A 15,140-nucleotide genomic window follows, 5' to 3' on the forward strand; every position below is an offset into this window, starting at 1 on the left:
ATGCCGTTCAAGATGCTCACCGCCAAACGCGTTTTCGAATGCATACGGACCCAGGATTGGTTTGCAGCGATCGACCTGAAGGACGCCTACTTTCATGTCTCCATTCTTTCTCGACACAGACCGTTCCTCCGGTTTGCTTTCGAGGGGCAGGCATACCAGTACGCGGTTCTCCCTTTCGGGCTAGCCCTGTCTCCTCGCATCTTCACGAAGGTCGTCGAGGCGGCCCTTGTTCCCCTTCGAGAACAAGGGGTTCGCATCCTGAGTTATATCGACGACTGGCTGATCCTAGCTCACTCTCGAGATCAGGTTTGCGAACACAGGGACCTAGTGCTTCGGCACCTAGCCCGTCTGGGCCTTCGGGTCAACTGGGAGAAGAGCAAACTTTGCCCCGTGCAGAGGATCTCTTTTATCGGTATGGACATCGACTCGGTCGCCATGTCCGCGCAGCTTACGAGCGAGCGTGCGCAGTCACTGCTGACTTGCCTAAGACAATTCGAGGGCAAGAGTGCGGTTCCACTGAAACTTTTTCAGAGGCTCCTGGGGCATATGGCATCTGCAGCCACGGTCACGCCGCTCGGATTGCTTCATATGAGACTGCTTAAGCTTTGGCTTCGCGACCGAGTCCCGAGGTGGGCATGGCAACACAGCACGTTCCGAGTACCAGTTACTCCGACCTGCCGTCAGTTCTTCACCCCGTGGGCGAACCTCGGTTTTCTCAGGGCCGGTGTCCCCCTGGCACGAGCTTCCCGGCATGTTGTTGTCTCAACAGATGCCTCCACCACGGGCTGGGGCGCCATGTGCAATGGACATGCTGCTGCGGGCTCCTGGACAGGACCCCAGCGGCTGTGGCATGTCAATTGCCTCGAGTTGTTGGCAGTACGCCTTGCCCTGCACCGCTTCCGGGCGTTGCTCAGGGGTCAACACGTACTAGTCCATTCAGTCAATACCGCCACTGTACGGTACATCAACCATCAAGGTGGTCTACGCTCCCGCCGTATGTCACAACTCGCTCGCCACCTCCTCCTATGGAGTCAGAAGCATCTGAGGTCGCTTCGAGCCATCTTCATTCCCGGAGCGCTGAACTGTGCAGCCGACGAGCTCTCACGGCTTCAGCCCCTCCCTGGAGAATGGCGACTCCATCCCCAGTCGGTTCAGCTGATTTGGGACCAGTTCGGGGACGCGCAGATAGATCTGTTTGCCTCTCACGACTCGACCCATTGCGCCCAGTTCTATTCCCTGTCCGAGGGCACGCTCGGCACGGATGCTCTGGCGCACAGCTGGCCGCAGGGCCGCAAGTATGCGTTTCCCCCAGTGAGCCTTCTTGCGCACACTTTGCGCAAGGTCAGGAAGGACGAGGAGCAGGTCATTCTGGTTGCCCCTTACTGGCAACCGGACCTGGTTCCCCGAACTAGTACTCCTCGCGACAGCACCTCCCTGGCCGATCCCTCTGAGGAAGTACCTTCTTTCTCAGGGACGGGGCACCCTATGGCACCCTCGTCCCGATCTTTGGAACCTCCACGTGTGGCTCCTGGATGGGACGAGGCAGGTTTGAGTACCCTACCACCAGCGGTGGTGGCTACCATCACTTCCGCTAGAGCGTCGTCCACGAGACACGTCTATGCGTTGAAGTGGAACCTCTTCGTCAACTGGTGCTCTTCTCACCGAGAAGACCCCCGGAGATGCTCGATCAGTGTTGTGCTTTCCTTCCTTCAACAGGGGCTGGAGCGAAGGCTGTCTCCCTCCACCCTGAAGGTCTATGTTGCCGCCATTGCCGCACATCATGACCTCATCGAAGGTAAGTCGGTGGGGAAGCACGTCCTGGTCATCAGGTTCCTGAGAGGAGCGAGGAGACTAAATCCTCCTCGTCCTCCTCTTGTTCCCTCTTGGGACCTCTCAGTGGTTCTAACTGCCCTGAAGAGTGCTCCCTTTGAGCCCCTGCAATCAGTCGAGCTTAAATTCCTGTCTATGAAGACAGCGCTCCTGGTTGCACTGGCCTCCATCAAGAGGGTTGGGGACCTGCACGCATTCTCCGTTGACGAAGCGTGCCTGGAATTTGGGCCGGCTTCCTCTCACGTGATCCTGAGACCCCGGCCTGGATACGTGCCCAAGGTTCCTACCACTCCCTTTCGGGACCAGGTGGTGAACCTGCAAGCGCTGCCCTCGGAGGAGGCAGACCCAGCCTTGGCACTGCTCTGCCCAGTACGCGCTCTCCGCGCCTATGTAGACAGAACGCAGTGTTTCAGGACCTCAGTCCAGCTCTTTGTCTGTTATGGTGGGAAGCTGAAGGGAAAGGCTCTCTCCAAGCAAAGGTTGTCTCACTGGATAGTGGACACCATTGCTTTGGCTTACCAGCAGCAAGGTCGACCGTGCCCCCTTGGTGTGACTGCCCACTCCACCCGGAGTGTGGCGTCCTCTTGGGCTCTAGCGCATGGCGCCTCGCTAACAGACATCTGCAGAGCTGCAGGCTGGGCGACACCTAACACATTCGCCAGATTCTATAATCTCCGAGTGGAGCCTGTGTCCTCTCGTGTACTCACTTCAACCAGCTAGTACCGGACCCGCTCAGGTGTCTTCGCTTGCTCGCCATTCCACTCCACGGACTGGATACGTGCGATATTTTCCTCAGGTGAGCTTTTCCGAAAGCCCTGAGCTCCTCCAGCACTCCTGACGTCGGCGCCAGTGTCTATTGCCTGCGCGTCGGCTAGGTGCCTCCCGTGTGCATGGTCCCTCCTCTGAGCGACCCCCACATGTGTATTTCCACTGTAAGCCTCTCTGAGCGTGTGTCTTTCCCTTGGCAAGCCACCTTGCCACCCCTGGGGTTGAAATATTCCACCTGCGGCTGGACACCCCAGTGTTTTCCATATGCTTCCTTCGGGTCATATGTGTATTCTCTAAGTCCCCCCCCCCTCCGGGCTGGCATTAATTGCATACTTCCCCTAAGCTTGGGATATACTTCCCAGTGTACCTTGGTATTCCTGTGATAAATGGAGTCCTTTGTCCAGGCTGACAGGGATCTCGATTTACGCAGGACACTGGAAGACAGCTGAGAAGGTGGCGTGATTAGACTGGTAACCCCATTCGTCGTCATCCGACGTAACTCGGAGTGACAACGAAAGGGAACGTCTACGGTTACGTATGCAACCCTCGTTCCCTGAGTAGGGAACGGAGACGTTACGTCTGCCTGCCACTTTCCGCTGTACCGCGGGGATCGCCTGAGCTCAGTCTTGGCTCCTCAGCGAAGAAACATATCTGCTTGCTGCCGGCTTCCTCCTTTTATACCCACGAGGTGGGGCGGAGTTATGCCATGCAAATTCCGCAGACCCATGGCATTTCTTTGCCATTGGCTCGTTTTGTAATACTCGAAGTTGATAGGCTTTCTAAGCGAAACCCCATTCGTCGTCATCCGACGTAACGTCTCCGTTCCCTACTCAGGGAACGAGGGTTACATACGTAACCGTAGACGTTTCTTTGTCTTAGTTTCCCGCCAGTCATCAGTTGTAATGGACACTTATCTAATCATCACACCGGTCCTTTATCATCTCATTATCACTGTGTATTTAAGACGTTCTCGCTGCATCCCAATTCGCCTGCTTATACTACGCCCTAAAAGTATGTACTCTTTTTGTGAAGAAAAAATACATACTTTTGAGTGTGTAGCAAAAGAGTAGGCACGCTTTGGGACATACTACTTCGTCATCGACAGCTCTGATGCTTAGTTACGTGCATCCTGTCAACGTAAACTGCCCAGTCAATCAAGCTTGTCACAGTTAAAATCCTCCATTCAATCTAATTTAATTTCCTACCGCTTCGGAGAGAAACGCTATAGCACGTTGATGTGCCAGTCGTGGTTCTTTTATGCGGAGACTCTCCTCATGTTTGCAATTTGAATATAATGATGCACTTAAAAGTTAATGGCTAAACGTATCTTTACAAAAGTTCACAATGCTGCTGCGGATGAAATATAATGTGGACAACATTGAATAAATACATTTCTGTCAGGTTAGATGCTGATAATTAATCACTCTCTACATAACTCGCCGGACTCGCACATCCTCCATGTCTGTAGTTTTTTTAATACTTTTTACTCGTGTTTGTAGTTCTAATCAAATGCTTGTCCAACACGCAATGGGTTGTGGGCACTATTAGCCGTTAGAGTGTGCAACAATCTGCACTTCGGCTTATGACCGGAAAAAGTATACCATCCAGTTATCTTTGGAATACTCATTTCAACATACTACGATTTGGGACATACTAATTCTATTTTCGAATTCTTTTTAGGACGGATAGTATACGAATTGGGAAGCACTGTCTGTTTCACCCTTCAGTTGTCGGTTGTTGTTTGTGTTTGCGTGTAGACATGAGTTATTTAGCCTTTATCTTAATTGATTAAGTTACAGTTGTTGTTTGTCAGACATAAATCATGCAAAAGATCATTTAGAACATAATTATTTAAAATTAAAACTTTTTAATTTGACATTATTGCAAAGCAAAATTTTCAAAGCTGTGCTAAGAGTTAAAAAATACAGGCCTGGTTTCACAGACTTAGATTAAGCCAGGATTAGATTGGTAGTAATTAAAGTATATCCTTGAGAATTAAGTACACATTCAATACAATTAATAGAGATATAATTTGTGTAGATAATCTGAGAGACAGTGTCATACGGTAACTATTAAAGTACACAAACAACCTTATCATGTTTAAAAATACATGTGACCATTCAAGAAAAATTACTCACCTCCTGCGATACTTCACAAACGTGGAGCCTCTGTCGTCCTCCTGTTCCAGAGCTCTTCTGTGAGGGTGTGGAGGCCTGTTGTGGCTGTACCTGTGTCGCTGACTCAGGTCTTTAGTGCTGCCTTTCCCCTCAGCTGAAGGGAAGTCATAATATCCCTTCCTCTTAGCCTTCAGTCTTAGCTTATTCCTGTAGTGCTCAATGTCTGACTTCTGTTTCAGAGCCAAATTCACCTGTATACACATAGAGAGAAAGAGAGATGGTGGACTGACTAATCATCCACTCAAAAAACAAAAACAAAAAACAACCATTAAAAATTGGTCTCAAATTGATTTCTCATAGGTAAAGTGATATTCTAAAACAAATCTGTGTCAGGTTTCTTTGAAATCCAAATTTGATCAATTAAATTTGACAACAAAATTTTTTGTTGACTAGCCTATGCATACATGTTAAATAAAGTCTTTGTTTAGTTACAGTCTTGCAGAGGCTTGTTTCCTGCCTGTCTGTGTTAAACCTATGCGTCCTGACTTGCAGAAATTACGCAACAGCCAGCCAATTAGCAATTCCAGCAATTTAATATCCACAGCCCTTTTTGTGTGTGTAAAATGCATCAGAAGGTCACTCAACAGACTGTGGTTTGTCAGTGGTTGCTGTCTGAGACTCTAATAAAATCAAGTCTTACCTCACCATTTAATATGGCAGAGTCCTGACTGCGGTCGGAGGATGCGGGGTGCGAGTATGTGGGTGGAGCTCCCATTGGTTTTATGGAAATGAGCTGAAGTGATCCTGAAGAACTATCATACTGATCTGCCAAAAACAAAAACTTTTGATTTTCATGGCAGCAACAAGCTTGCAAAAAACTACATCAGATTATACAAGCAGAATATAGACAAATTCGCTTCCTGATTATGTGACAGCAGCCCTGGCTAACATTATCACTTGCAGAAGATTAATTATTTCCCTTTGCTCTCATTTCCTATTTTAAATGGGAAAAAGTCTAAGCCTAAGATTTAAGCGTAACTTTTGATTTTAATTAACTGGGTCCATTTCTCAAGACAGATTAGTTTATAGATGTCCACTTCTGAGAGAATATAAATTATAAGAACATATATTTAAAATGCAAATATAGGCTATTCATATGGAAGTGGGAAAAAATACTGAAGGATAAACAAAATTTTATATTTTGTTCTCAAACTATAAAGAATTACACTAATGTGAGTAGAAAAACAAGTATCTGTGGAATGGATCTTACAGCCTAGAAATTCCTAGAAATTATGTCCATAAAAATTATGAACAGAACCGGTGATAAAGGGCAGCCCTGCCGGAGTCCAACATGCACTGGGAACAAGTCTGACTTACTGCCGGCAATGCGAACCAAGCTCCTGCTCCTGTCGTACAGGGACAGTACAGCCCTTACCAGAGGGCACCGGACCCCATACTCCCAGAGCACCCTCCACAGGCCGCCGCGAGGGATACAGTTGAATGCCTTCTCCAAATCCACAAAGCACATGTGTATTGGTTGGGCAAACTCCCATGAACCCTCCAACACCCTGGAGAGGGTATAGAGCAGGTCCAGTGTTCCACGGCCGGGACGAAAACCACACTGTTCCTCCTGAATCCGAGGTTCCACTATCGGCCGAATTCTCCTCTCCAGTACCCTGGTATAGACTTTCCCGGGGAGGCTGAGTGTGATCCCCCTGTAGTTGGAACACACCCTCCGGTCCCTCTTCTTAAACTGAGGGACCACCAGCCCTGGTCTGCCAGTCCAGAGGTACTGTCCCCGACCGTCACGCGGTGCTGCAGGGTGTGTCAGCCAAGACAGCCCCACAACATCCAGAGACTTGATTTTTTGCCTCCACAACTACCCGGGCTGCAGTCCGCTTGGCCTGCCGGTACCCGTCAGCTGCCTCAGGAGTCCCACAAGCCAGCCAGGCCTGATAGGACTCCTTCTTCATCTTGATGGCATCCCTTAATTCCGGTGTCCACCACTGGGTTAAGAGATTGCCGCCTGGACAGGTACCGGATACCCTTACGGCCACAGCTCAGAGCGGCCGCGTCGACAATGGAGGTGGAGAACATGGTCCACTCGAACTCAATAACTCCAGACTCCCACGGGATCCGGTCGAAGCTCCGGCGGACGTGGGAGTTGAAGATCTCTCTGACAGGGGACTCGGCCAAACGTTCCCAACAGACCCAAACAGTACATTTGGGTCTGCCGAGTCTGTCCAGCATGGTGGATCATGTCAGAAGAGAGGATTTCATTCATATTCATGAGCTCGATCATTCTTTTCCAGCTGAGGATGGTCATTTGGGGAAAAGGTCCTATAAAACCCCATTTACCATGTAGGGAGACACCCCAACAACCTCACACTGCACCCAAACCAGGGCCGGCCTTATGGCGGTGAAACGAGTGAAACCGCAATGGGCCCTGGCTTGAAGGGGGCCCCGCAGCAAATGGACAACATTGATAATTTTGTACATTTCACTGCTGGTTGAAATTCGATATGAAAGTAATCGTGCCAGTAAAGACCTCTGAGATAAAATATGTGATGCGTAAAGGTAAATATCACTTGTGAACAGAACTTGTGCATCATTTCCAATAAAGATGCTTTTTTTATGATGCAAACATTGTGAAAATACAATTTAATTGTATATATTTAGGATGCATATAATCAGATCATGGCTATAAATTTAGGTGGAGCAAATTCTGAGTAATAGCGATATCTTATAAGCTTTATAATTATGATTAACCACATGCACGCTGAACACAAGCAGTGTGTCACAATTATGTTCTGTCTTGTCTGCACTTGTTCTTGTTAGTCACTGATTAGTTAACCTTCATCCAACTGTGTCTAGTTAGTTCCCTTGTTTACCCTGTGTATATATTCTCCCCGTTCAGTTTAGTCCCTTGTCGGGTATTGTTCGTGTCTATGTTATACTGTACACACTGTTGCGTCCTGTTCACCTGCCTGTGTACATTAAAGCTTTGTCATATTTTGGAATCAAGCTTCGTCTGTCTGCTTTTTCAGCCAAAGTGTGACACAGTGGTGTGGTGGTGATCTAATATTGATTGACAGACTTTGTTCACACAGATAAAGTGTTATCTTAGAATTACCTTAATGTATTATATACTATGTTTTATAATTTATAATGATTAATAAAGTGTTGAGTTGTGGAAGAATTCAGGAGAGGAAAAGTAAGTCATGTCAATTCTCAGAAAAAACAACAGAAAGATTAACAGGTTATTCACATGACAGTTTAAACTAAAGGATTTATACTTTCACTGATTTGGTAGACTACTACACACATCACTCTGCCCATGATAAAAGAAGAAGAGATGTATCCACAATCTGAATTACTAATTGCTGAACTGACGCAGACTGATATACATACAGACATCCCAAGTCTCCCGGAAGTTCCGGGAGTCTCCCGCATACTGATAGCGGCTCCTAATGCCCGCAAATTAGTTCAAATCTCCCAGAATCTAGATCGAGCGAGCAAGAGCGCGCATGCGAGACAGAACATACTGTGCTCCAAACCGTGTAGAACGCGTGCACGGCAGAGAGCGAGAGAACGAGAGACCTTGCGTGTGTGTGCTAGTGTGCGTGTGTGCCTCATGAAGCGCATGTAAGACAGAGAGCATCCTGATTGGCCTGTTTCGGTAAGTCAACGTAGTCAACTTGGTTACCATGACTACGATCAGATAAGTTTGTTTTATTGCTGTTAAAAATGCGATCATGTGAAAAAAGCAGAGGCCATAGGAAAGACCACAGCTCTTAAAACAGACTTCCCTGCATTAATTTATGGACAAACTGATCTGTAAATGAACATGCACCCCAGGACATTGTGTGAATGATTAACTGTCTTGTGTAGTGTCTTTTGATACTATTATGTCTTTGATACTATATACAGTATTTTAAGATAGAACCAACGGCCAATGTAACCCCACCAGTCCTCATTTAATGACACTTTAGTGTACATCACCTTCTCATAGAATGCAGTGTGTGTTTGTTATATCTATCTGAGTATAAATGAATACAAACAGCAAGGCCTATGTCTAACCACACTTGAGACAGAGCCATAAATCCTCCCAAAAGAGGAATTTCCCGCTTGTAAATCCCCCCTTTCTTATTGGTCGAGCCAACCTTGAGAGGTGGGACCTTTCTCAGACTTTAAATGTCCTCTACACAAGCATAGCTTGCATAGCTGTCCTGAGTGGCCACACTAGGCCCCAGGGCAGCAGGCCTTGGCCCACAACCAGCCATTTGCTCATTCAGGAGAAGAGAGGACTCTCTCAACCAGAACAGAATCGAAGGACAACATCAGGAGGGTGGCACAATGTATTCATTCAATGCAGAAGACGTCCATCGCAACTACAACCATCAACTCTTCCGACTTCCCGACTTCCACCCTTCTCCTATTTGCTCTGCGTGTCTTCTCCGGCCCAGGGCCGGCAGGGCACAATCTGCACTCCAGCCATGGGAACAGAGACAAACCAACCATGCAAGTTCATCACCAATTCTTCAGTCAACGCCGAAGAAATCGATTGAGACTAAATCCTTTTTCAGGAACTTCACGAAATGTTTCACTGCAAATGCCATGCAAGTATACATTTAATGTGGTGCTCTGAAAATGATAAACTGATGGTTCTTTTCATTGTTAAATTGATCATTTCCATAGTTCCATTTCCTGCTGGTTTCATTCTGTCACTCACCATTTACCTATGCATGTATGTATGTGTGTTTAGTTTAGTTATGTTTGTGATTTAGTTAATAAAACTTGTTCACAATACGTATTTGGTTCTGGTTCTCTGCTTGCAACAAAGTTTATTTTACGATTTAGATTTTGACTATAGGCTCTTAGTAGTACTGTACCGTAAGAAAAGACATTTCCCTCCCCGGAAATGAACATTTCTTAGAATTATTAAACGATTAACACTGAGTGTTCACGAGACGAACAGGTGGATTGATTGTAATATTAATTTAACTACATCAAGTTAATTATATTAACTGAACCAAATATTCATAATAAATTATAACAAGTTATGATTGATTATTATTTTTTCTTTAGAGCTAATTTGCTGCGGATAAAAAGATGTAAGGAAGTCCTACAAAAGCCAAAAAAGCCCTCTTAAGTGGGACAAAAAGGCCCTCTTAAATTCAACTACTTACTTTAATATAAATTTAATAAATAAAATGTTTATTTAATTGTAAATAACAGTTAAGTGTCTGAAAATATTACATTTAGTTCAAACTTTTGAAGTATATAATTTCTTTAATAACTATAAGTATAATAAAAAAACTATTTATTTTTCCATGTAAACTACTGTTATGTGTAGATTTTAATCTCCATTTAATAAAAAAAAATATACTATTTAATTGCTTTAAACAAAAGTCTCAAAGTTGTTGCAAATGTTTCTGTGATGGTTAAAAGATTTTAAGACCCTATAGGACCAAAAGTGCCCACGGTAGAAAAAATACTCAAGTATACAGGTCCTTCTCAAAAAATTAGCATATTGTGATGAAGTTCATTATTTTCCATAATGTAATGATAAAAAATTAACTTTCATATATTTTAGATTCATTGCACACCAACTGAAATATTTCAGGTCTTTTATTGTTTTAATACTGATGATTTTGGCATACAGCTCATGAAAACCCAAAATTCCTATCTCAAAAAATTAGCATATTATGAAAAGGTTCTCTAAACGAGCTATTAACCTAATCATCTGAATCAACTAATTAACTCTAAACACCTGCAAAAGATTCCTGAGGCTTTTAAAAACTCCCAGCCTGTTTCATTACTCAAAACCGCAATCATGGGTAAGACTGCCGACCTGACTGCTGTCCAGAAGGCCATCATTGACACCCTCAAGCAAGAGGGTAAGACACAGAAAGAAATTTCTGAACAAATAGGCTGTTCCCAGAGTGCTGTATCAAGGCACCTCAGTGGGAAGTCTGTGGGAAGGAAAAAGTGTGGCAAAAAACGCTGCACAATGAGAAGAGATGACCGGACCCTGAGGAAGATTGTGGAGAAGGACCGATTCCAGACCTTGGGGGACCTGTGGAAGCAGTGGACTGAGTCTGGAGTAGAAACATCTAGAGCCACCGTGCACAGGCGTGTGCAGGAAATGGGCTACAGGTGCCGCATTCCCCAGGTCAAGCCACTTTTGAACCAGAAACAGCGGCAGAAGCACCTGACCTGGGCTACAGAGAAGCAGCACTGGACTGTTGCTCAGTGGTCCAAAGTACTTTTTTCAGATGAAAGCAAATTTTGCATGTCATTCGGAAATCAAGGTGCCAGAGTCTGGAGGAAGACTGGGGAGAAGGAAATGCCAAAATGCCTGAAGTCCAGTGTCAAGTACCCACAGTCAGTGATGGTCTGAGGTGCCATGTCAGCTGCTGGTGTTGGTCCACTGTGTTTTATCATAGGCAGGGTCAATGCAGCTAGCTATCAGGAGATTTTGGAGCACTTCATGCTTCCATCTGATTTCATTTTTCAGCACGACCTGGCACCTGCTTACAGTGCCAAAACTACTGGTAAATGGTTTACTGACCATGGTATTACTGTGCTCAATTGGCCTGCCAACTCTCCTGACCTGAACCCCATAGAGAATCTGTGGGATATTGTGAAGAGAAAGTTGAGAGACGCAAGACCCAACACTCTGGATGAGCTTAAGGCCGCTATCGAAGCATCCTGGGCCTCCATAACACCTCAGCAGTGCCACAGGCTGATTGCCTCTATGCCACGCCGCATTGAAGCAGTCATTTCTGCAAAAGGATTCCCGACCAAGTATTGAGTGCATAACTGAACATAATTATTTGAAGGTTGACTTTTTTTGTATTAAAAATACTTCTTTTATTGGTCGGATGAAATATGCTAATTTTTTGTGATAGGAATTTTGGGTTTTCATGAGCTGTATGCCAAAATCATCAGTATTAAAACAATAAAAGACCTGAAATATTTCAGTTGGTGTGCAATGAATCTAAAATATATGAAAGTTTAATTTTTATCATTACATTATGGAAAATAATGAACTTTATCACAATATGCTAATTTTTTGAGAAGGACCATATATAAATCAACATTTGTTCACTTTGCCAACCATCATGGATTTATTCTATCCAAAGAGCTTGATATGCAATGTGGGATTAAACTCTTCACAGTGGATACAATGCTGCATTAGAATTTGACCAAAAGTAGGTATTTTGGAGCCTAATTATTCATAGCCTAATCATTCATACCTTTTGGAATCCTGCCTTTTCAAATCAAGAACACACCACCTTTCAAATATTTATGGAGGCAGCTCACTATAGGGTTTTTTTAAGGGTGACTTTTTTTCCTCACAAGACCAGGACATCAAAAAGTTAACTGATGGCTTGTGGCCTGACAGCACCAGTGCAAAACGAACTGAAACAGTGGAGGCATTTCTCACCATTACTCTTTTTCGTATCTTCCTTTGTGAGTTTCTGCTGAGCTGTGGCTTTTTGCACACTCAAACCCTTTCCCGAGACCTCCTTCACCGATTCGCTGCTGATGACGGAACCGTCCTCACTCGGCAACCTACTGCAATTAACCATAGCAACAAAGAGCAGTGGTGAGTCTTTGGATGTGTAAAATGTATTTTTTCTTTGTTTTCATCATTTTATACACATACATATAAATGCAACAACACATTATCAAACAGACACACACACATACTTATTGCCACCTAGGAATTATAAGTTTCTATCTGCATTCTGAGCGCTTTTGAGATATTCAGCTTCAAAGTTTTTTTTCATTCCATTCGACTTTGAAGATATAACTTTTTTTTTTCTAAATAAAAAGTCTCAAAATGTACACAACAAAAAAAAACATCACATAATGTAAATAAGTTATCACAGAAAAATAATTTGAGAAAAGCTTTAAAGCTTTAAAAAATAATTATTGTAGCTTTATAAACGTAAGATTGAGCCACTGTAGTCACTTGGACTATTTTAACAATGTCTTTAATAACTCTTCGGGGCTGGCAAGTTTAAATCCCTTAGAAGCCTATGGAGGAGTGATCCAGCTCTCACATTTAATCAAAAATATCTTAATTTGTGTTCCGAAGATGAACGAAGGTCTTACGGGTTTGGAACAACATGAGGGTGAGTAATTACTGACAGAATTTTCATTTTTGGGTGAACTATCCCTTTAATAATTCCAAGGTGATATTATATTAAAAACTAGAGCTAAAAGAACACAGTATAGTAGCTGTGCTAAAGCTTGAACTTTATGAATAGTATAGTGTTGATGTTTTTTTAATTTTGAAGATTCCACTCAGACTTCTTATTATCTAATATATTTTGTTCCCTTTCGAAGGGAACTCAACAATACGTCATCGACGCTATGGGGAACGCCTCAGGCGTGACAGGTGTCTGAAATCAAGTATCAACTCACAGCAATCATGTTGACCGGCGACAGCCCGTGCTTCATCAGAGCACGCAACCTGGATGTATAAAAAGGGCGCCTTGAGACCGTGACAACATCTTTTCGTCTTCAGGGACTGTTTGTGTCTGTTTGAAGAGTTCAACAAAGCAAATATGAAGCGTACAGAGAAGAGGGGAGTAAATTCCTTCCGCAAGTGTGCCGACCCGTGTCCCAGATACTTGACACCGGAGGACTCACACGATCTGTGCGTTTTCTGCCTGGGAGAGGAGCACGCGCGGGAAGTTTTCGAGGGAGCTTCCTGCGCAAACTGTGAGAGTTTTTCTCTAAGAACTCTCCGCTCTTGTCTGTCCCACTTCTCGAGGGAAGTGGGCGCGGCATCTGAACCCCGCGGTGTTGGTCCCGCTCGGGCTGAGGCTCAGCGGCGCGTGAGCTCGTGGGGCTCTCAGATGGAGCTGGCAGATCGTCTGGAGAGGGGCGTTAACCTCGCGGATGATCTGCCAGCTGATGAGTGTGAGTTACAGATCGATGTTGAAGAGGTTCTTTCTCTTTCAGATGGATCTGTAACTGGTTCTCTTCGGGCCGGGCAGGAGTTGGCTGCTGCTGATGTCATTCTGGTTGAGACTGAACCATCTGAGCCGTCCTGCCCAGTGTACGCTGAGTTGGTGGATGTTATGGGGCGCGCCACCAACAGATTACAGCTACAATGGAGGCGCGTCCGGGAGGAACCTGCTCGTGGTATTTTGGACGATCGGTTACTCCCTTCCCATAAACCACCAGCCCGGACGAGCCTTCCATTCCTTCCTGATCTCCACTCTGAGATCGAGAAAGCATGGAAGAACCCGTTCTCTGCGCGTCTTCATCTGCATCAGCGGAATAATTTCGCTGCTGTGGATGGGGCCGCGGAGCACGGGTATGTGTCGATGCCACCAGTGAACGAGACGTTGTCCAACTATCTTGCATCTGGTCGGTCTTCGTCACTAGGAGCTCTGTCCCTGCCATCCAAGCCGCTTAAGACTACATCACGCTTGAATGGCAGAGCGTACACAGCAGCAGGTCAGGCAGGAGCGGTTCTGCACACCCTCGCGGTCCTTCAGGCCTACCAGGCCGACCTGCTGCGGGACCTCGATCAGGGGGCCGGTCTGTCCCCTGACACGGTTGCAGAGCTGCGCCGCACCACGGATTTGTCTCTCCGGGCCACCAAACACTCTGCTGCCTCCATCGGTCGATCGATGGCGGCAATGGTGGCCACTGAGAGGCATCTGTGGCTCAACCAGGTTGACATCGGGGAGAAAGAAAAAACCTTTCTCCTCGATTCGCCGGATTCGAGCTTTTCGGACCTTCCGTCGACACGGTGGTCGATAAGTTCAGGGAGGCGAGGGCGCGCTCTGCAGCGTTTAAGAGCTGCATACCGTGTAGGTCCTCGGCCCTGCCCAGGCAGGCGGGAGGGCCTGGTCCGTCGTGGTCTGAGGATCACAGACAGACCCAGAAGGCCAGTGTCGCTTCCCGCAGAGGAAGCAGGGCGCAGGGAGCAGGGCGCGCAGGAGGCGTAACTCCCGCGGGAGGCACAATCTTAGGGAGGTGATCCAGAACAAACGTTCTCAGACCAAACGTCAACCTCCCTGGATCTTGTCTCCTATCCACCATCGCTCCAAGGCTCCTCCTACATCAGGCCTGGGGCGGGGCCCATGATGAGCTCATGAATTCTCAGATGGCCCGCTTCAGCTTGGTTGATAGGAGCGCCTTACCTTTACTTGTGAAACAGTAAAAAAAAAAAAAAAAAAGAAAAGAAAGAGGGGGTTACTGAGTTTCTGACTCCCGGTGTGCCTCATTCCGCACTTCCGGGCTATGAGCTTACACATGTCAGGTTACAGGCCTTACCCGGCCTTCCTGAATGTGAGCTCCCACATACTGTGGTTGTCAGGTTGTAGGCCTCAACCGGCCTCCCTGAACATGAGCTCCCACACACTGTGGTCTCCAAGTTACAGGCCTCATCCG

At 46.0% G+C, this 15,140-nt stretch overlaps 1 protein-coding gene across 1 annotated transcript in view; it reads right to left on the bottom strand.

Moving 5' to 3' along the window:
• The window catches only part of kiaa1549lb (KIAA1549-like b), a 338,844-nt gene that overhangs the window by 111,441 nt on the left and 212,263 nt on the right, over window positions 1-15,140 (bottom strand). The window contains exons 14-16 of the mRNA XM_077248220.1: window positions 12,169-12,299; window positions 5,416-5,540; window positions 4,737-4,966 (exon numbers count right to left, since the gene is read on the bottom strand). Coding sequence (XP_077104335.1) covers window positions 4,737-4,966; window positions 5,416-5,540; window positions 12,169-12,299 — 486 coding nt within the window. The remainder of the gene's footprint in view (window positions 1-4,736; window positions 4,967-5,415; window positions 5,541-12,168; window positions 12,300-15,140) is intronic.

Source organism: Siphateles boraxobius, unplaced genomic scaffold (assembly GCF_051911475.1).
Source record: "Siphateles boraxobius isolate OS27281-9 unplaced genomic scaffold, OSU_SipBor_1 30, whole genome shotgun sequence".
Taxonomy (NCBI): Eukaryota; Metazoa; Chordata; class Actinopteri; order Cypriniformes; family Leuciscidae; genus Siphateles; species Siphateles boraxobius.